The 6,296-nt window shown below is 51.1% G+C and overlaps 1 protein-coding gene across 2 annotated transcripts in view; it reads left to right on the plus strand.

Annotated features, from left to right (window-relative positions):
- The window catches only part of plpp3 (phospholipid phosphatase 3), a 28,552-nt gene that overhangs the window by 14,359 nt on the left and 7,897 nt on the right, over positions 1 to 6,296 (plus strand). The window contains exons 2-5 of one of the 2 annotated variants that reach the window (XM_023420116.2): positions 384 to 541; positions 2,825 to 2,917; positions 3,326 to 3,513; positions 3,610 to 3,667. In XM_023420116.2, coding sequence (XP_023275884.1) covers positions 384 to 541; positions 2,825 to 2,917; positions 3,326 to 3,513; positions 3,610 to 3,667 — 497 coding nt within the window. The remainder of the gene's footprint in view (positions 1 to 383; positions 542 to 2,824; positions 2,918 to 3,325; positions 3,514 to 3,609; positions 3,668 to 6,296) is intronic. The other variant, XM_023420117.2, reaches the window with a different exon arrangement.

Consider the following 6,296-nt stretch of genomic DNA (forward strand, 5'->3'; position numbering starts at 1 on the left):
ATACATACACACAAAGAGTGTCAGCCCGGGGGAACACTGAGGGCAGAAACAGGGAGGGCTGGAGGTTCATGGCGGCGGCTGCGACGTAGTGGCGGCGCTCCGGGAGAGTCAGTAAAGTTGATGTGATATTAATCTCATGTCACAGTCTTATCTGAAAGTTTGTCACTACTTTGCTCTAAGCTGCCCGTACATGACACCCTGAAGCCCCTCCCACTTCTGCGGTATCCCATGATCCCCCGGTGCCAGCATGCTCCTTGTGCTTCGCTCGTTCTCTCTGTTTATGTCTGTGTCACTGACCTGGTGCTTTTATGCTTTTTCTTTCTCCTCTCCCTCCTCCTCTCTCTCTCTCTCTCTCTCTCTCTCTCTCTCTGTGTCTCTTGTAGCTAGCCTGCCTTTCCTGATCATTGAGACTAGCACCATAAAGCCGTACCAGCGCGGGTTTTACTGTTCGGACGAGTCCATCCGCTTCCCCCATAAAGACGGAGACACCATTAGTGATGCTGTGCTTTGTGGTGTTGGCATTCTTATTGCCATCTTCTCTGTAAGTCACACCTCCCTTTGTTTGCTTCTTTTAGTCTCATTTGTAACTCAGACTCTCAGCTAACGTAGAGCCCTTCATCAAAACGTCTGAGTGGTTTCTTGTCATGCAGTATTTTCTAAAACACTCCAGTGTGTGAATGTCTAAATGTCTTCCCCCTCCACTCTGTAATGTTCTCTTCATCATCCCTTCCTCTTCTTCCTTGAGTCACCAGCCGTTTGTAACGGCCTGTTGTTTTATTACTTTGCTAATCGACCAAGTGGCCCTTGGCCCCCGCAAGCAACATTAGGAAGTGTGTATCTGTGTGTGTGTGTGTGTGTGTGTGTGTGTGCTGACGCATGCACGCCAGAGACCAGAGGGATTTTACGAGCTCCCGGTCCATTCTCATACCCTGCGCCGTGACTCCGTGCCCTCTGTGCGGCGCACGTTACCGTGGGTGACTGTGCGGCTGCTCTCTCCCATGCCCGCAGTGATAGCCTGAGGCGCGTCTCCGGTCAAGCCGCCATTCCCACGACTTGACTCTCGCTCCGGAGAGGGAACAGCAGATTAGAGGCGGGGGTCGGGGTTAGTGGAAACATGTGATAATGACATTAGGAGGGGTACGTGTGTGTCAGTTACTGCCACGTGGTCGGGCTAGATGATCTTTACAGCCCCCAGACTCTCAGTGGTACGCCCCCCTCATAAGTTCCCAGACTGAGACGTCGCTTCACCACCGTCTCCTCGCCACCAGCGTGGTGGGCACACACACACACACACACACACACACACACACACACACACACACAGTGTACCACCTCGGCTCCTCTGCTCATTGGAACCAGGAGTGTGTGTTTGTTACTCCCCTCACATGTTCACGTGTGGGCAGAGCTGGCGTGTCTCACACAGCTGTGTTCCATTAGTGGCGTCTCCTGCCATGCCGACACCATTCCTTTAAAGCACACACGTGCACGCTCAGTCATTCAGGCGTGCGCACACACACACACACACACACACACATATGATGTATATGCACACATATACATGCATTGGTAGCAGATTCCAGTTGGACCTCTTGTTTGTCTCCACTGTGAGGGAAATCCCACTGTGAGAAACACAGTTAGACAGAGTTCCATAAGCACACACTCTGAAGATCCAAATAATCCCATCAGCCACCTCCTGAGCGCCGCGGGCGAGGCAGAGGAGGGTGGTGTATCTGTGGCAGAACGCGTCTGCTCTCTGGATGGCCAGATAAAGAAGGGGAGGAGAGAGGTCTGAATGCAAATAGTGACAACACAAATAAACTTCCCCGGCCTGTATCAGCCTCCTGGGGTTCTAATCTCCCGCTCACATCAGAACAATTCACTGACAATAGCACACACACAAATAATACACCTCCATGTTTGTTTCTCCTGGCTGTGAGCCTGCCAGCTGACCACCCAATAGGCAGGATAGGTGTGTTTATCAAGCCTAACAACACACACACACACACACACACACACTGAATGCTCCTGCAGTAATAGGATGTCTGGAGAACACTGAGGCGTCATGTGTGTGTGCATTTACAGTCAGTGCGGGGTGTCCACCGGCTCGGAGGTGTGTTCCTGAGAGACAGGGTGAGGACAGGGAGAGTGAAGCCTTGTGTGGACGGAGGAAGGAAAGGGAGATGTGGTTAGTGGTGGAGAGCGGCAGGTCTGTCAGTCACGTACCCCAGGTGGTAGAGATATGATTGACATCCCCCCTGCCTCCGGGGATGGCTTGGTATAAGCCCCCTCAGCGCAGACGAAGTCTTTTCATGGGGCCCAGCGTTACTCAAAACCACCTGTAAGGAAAACCCGAGGATCCAGGGTTCAGCTCTCGGTTTCAGCCTCGTCGCCTCCTCGTATCAGACAATCATGATTTAGATATTTACCCAGATTGTTTCCATTGGTTTCATATTTTCCCCTTTTCCATTGCCTTTACTCTCATTATCCTTCATATCCCACATAACCCCCCCACCACCACCACCACCATCATGTCACTGAGCAGAGCGTCACCACTCCTCAGTGATCTCACATCACATCCAAACTGCCGGACGGAAAGGCAGGCCATGCTCATTCTGTCTGTCTGTCTGTCAGTCTCACTCACTCTGACTCTGCTGTCTGTCCCTCACACACCATCTCTTCTCCACCCGCCACGTCAGCCTGCAGTTACATTAGATCTCCTGCATGAAACACACTCAGACGTTACTGTTGTACTGCATGGTTAATCTCACTGCACGGTACGACTGTACGATCTAACAGCATCAAACAAACACATCTTCTCCTTTAGATTGTGATTGGGGAATGCTTCAGGATTCACCAACAACATGTGGGAACCAAGTCGTTTGTCGGGAACCCTTACGTCGCAGCCCTCTACAAGCAGGTCAGTGCTTTTCACATTATCACATACACAACTGACCGTTTGCTAAAACCCGCTGTCCAAGCTGCGTGAATGGACTGTAGTAAGAGCAACTCTCTGTATGCTGCAAGTTTGGATGGTGTTTTTATTTTTAACCCTTTCCAAAAACCAAAACTACAAGAGCTAAAGTGCAAGGACTGGATTAATAGTGCGCTTGTCTGCTCTCATGCAAGTCACTTCACAGGCCGAGTGGCTTTTCATGCTACATTATTTTACAGAAGTACATCCAGTGTGCAGTGTGGTATCAGTGTGCATGCTACTACAGGCTAATGTTAGCAACTCCGTCCTGCGCTAGTGGATTTGTAGCTAACGGTCAATTATAAGCATTTACGCCGGTGCCATGTCGAATCACTGACGTGTGTCGTCTGGCAGATGGGCGTGTTTCTCTTCGGTTGTGCCGTCAGCCAGTCGTTCACAGACATCGCCAAAGTGTCGGTGGGTCGTATGAGACCACACTTCTTGGACGTGTGCAAGCCGGATTTCTCCACCATCAACTGTTCACTGGGATACATCACCAACTACACCTGCGCCGGTAGCGAGAGTGACGTTCAGGAGGCCAGGTGCGTTTCAACACCAGGACATACTGTACATTATATATCTATATCTATATTTATATCTATATATAAACTGACTGAAGATCATCTTTCTCTCCACAGGAAATCCTTTTTCTCAGGACACGCCTCTTTCTCAATGTTCGCCATGCTCTACCTGGCTGTAAGTAACCGTCACACATTCACATTCATGCAGCACACACACCGAGAGCCACACAAACACACACTGTAGAGGGAGTCATGGAAATAAGGCCGGGCTCTCATCTGGGGAAGAAAAAATACACAACATTGTTCCCATGCACTCGTTCCCTCCTCTGCTCCTCCTCCTCATTCAGTTCATGAAGAGTTTTATTCTCCTCTTCACTCCTCGGAGAGACGGGTGGATGAACTCCACCTGTTCTCTTCAGAGCAGCTGCACACGCACTTCCTGTCCTCTCCCATTTCCCTCCATCTCTCTCTCCACCTGTTGTGGGTGTCTAGTTGGGCTTAACACCCTGGAGGCACTTCATGCTTCAAACAGTCTAATCACACACACACACACACACACACACACAGACACACACACAGACACACACAGACACACACACACACACACACACAGACAACTGTCATCTCCTCCTCTGTTTACACACCACACTTTCATGCTACACTCAGAGTCAGGGGATGAGGGGGAGGAGAGTCATTGTTTTGGGTCTGGCTAGCTCGGGTTTGGGTTTCAAGGTGGTCCTGGTTCTCACGCTGGGCTGACTGCTGCAGCTCTGGTGTATTGTAGTGTATTGTCATGCAGTGAGAGCTTGCAGCGGGTATTTCCCAGCCTCTGGTTGAACCTACAGCTGCACTCTGGTCAGCCCGAGGAAAAGAGATGAATAAGAAGCAGAGAGAGGGAACGGAGATGTGCTGCGTCCAGACCACAGAGCGACACAGAGACCAGTGTTCCAGCTGCGGCGAGCTGCGGACCCGAGCCAGAGGAGGCGGCTGCAAACAGAACGAGGGAGGAGAGGAGGAGAAGTTTGTAGCTGATGTTTTGGAACATGAAAACCCGCCTGAAACGAAATCCCACAGTGGCAGCGTTCCTCGTGGAGACAGGAATCTGCGGCTTGTTTTGTTTTTTACCAGCTGAAAACAGTCATGTGACAAAATGTTTTCACTCACAGAACCTCCCTCCGCACTTCGAGGAAACACCCACAATCCAAATTAAAAATCACAAGAGCATGAATCCAGATCGCCAATAAAATGATGTCAAACTATTCCTTTAAATTATTCTCTTTCTTCCGATGGAATGACGGAGTGATCGAAGATTTGACCATTCCTTTCTGCACTAGACATCACTGTCCTCCTCCCCCGTCGCTCGACCACGTTAAAGGGTGCCCCCCCCCCCAGTCATCTGCTAATTGGCACTGTGATTTTGAAGCACTTCATTTCCTGCAGAGCCGGTGTGAGCGCTGCGTCTGTGACTGATGTGGTCTGAGCTGAGACTCAGCAGCCGACAGAGAGGACACACAGATAACTGGCACAGTTAGCTAACACCGCCGCCACAGGCCAACACGTGTACGAGTGCATTCATGCATCCTGCTGAGCTGACACGTCCACGCACATACTGTCCGGTGGAGAGGAGCCGGAGGAGCAGAGGCTGCATGTTGTTGGGTTAATAAACCAACATGTTTGTTCTATAAATGGTTGTAACCACAGCTCTGCCTTTGTGCCACAGCGAGCTGTGACCCAGAGGAGTGGAAGGGGAGGGGGCAGGCGTGTCGACCGAAGCCTCGCTCTCATTCTTCCTCACTTTGTTGTGCTGGCGTGTGTTTTCTTTCTTTTAACACTGACTTGGAGTCAGAGACGGAGGGAGAAGATCTCACTGGAATGAGCTGGATTCCTTCACAAACCACCAGACTCTGTGTCGCTCTCGTCTCCCTCTGTCATGGGAATCTGCCGGGACTCCTTTTGTTGTCGGGTTTTATTGTTGTTTTCCTCAGATCGAACTGTTTAAGACACACAGCGAGTTTCTGGGAAGAAGGCTCAAATGCCTGATTCAAAGAGGAGGCAGGCGTTGCACTCTCAGAAGGTCATTAACCCTCTCAGCTGCTTATGGTGACTTTGCTTCTGTTGAGTGTCATGTTATGTGGGTTTACTCGCGGCCCTGCAGTCAGATAGGCCGAGTTGATTGGCGTGTCACTGTAGTTCGAAGCTCTCTTTAAATTGAGAGGTTCAGGCCGCGGTGGACGTCAGACAAGAAGTACTTACCAGGAGTCCCTGCCACCCGTCACCTGAGAGCCGCTGCAGAGGAAGCCTGAAGTCTAAACATCCCTGCCAGGGAGGAGAGAGCAAGACTGGAGGGGATGGGAGGGATCGCTTCCTTTGCTTCCGAAAGGAGAAGAACAATGATAGAGTGTCGTAGAGGAAGTGTGAGCGAGCTTTACGTCCACCACACCTACCCGGGGCTGGTAGTGAGCGGGGGCTGCTGGGTGGCGCTGCGGCGGTCTGTCGGTATTGTTAGCGTAGCCTGATTATAAGACACAAGTCTGGAGGTTTGGGCCGGGCAGACCTCGGCTGAGGCCGGCCCTCCCAGGCCTCCTGTCTCTGGGTGTGAGAGACAGGAAGTGAAGGGTATGAGTGGTGCAGAAACACAGGATGTCTGAGGAACCTGGGCCGACCTCACGCTCCGCCTGGAGGAAACCAGGATTTTGGTATTTGTGCTAGTGACTTAAAGTGACCTTGGACTTAATTGTTCCTGTTTCAGTTTTCTTCAGTCTTCATCATGAATCAAAATGTTTTCTAGCTGTGGGGGGGGGGGG

Source organism: Seriola lalandi, unplaced genomic scaffold, assembly GCF_002814215.2.
Source record: "Seriola lalandi dorsalis isolate HSWRI2012SDOR001 ecotype SW California unplaced genomic scaffold, Sedor1 jcf7180002054618, whole genome shotgun sequence".
NCBI classification, from domain to species: Eukaryota; Metazoa; Chordata; class Actinopteri; order Carangiformes; family Carangidae; genus Seriola; species Seriola lalandi.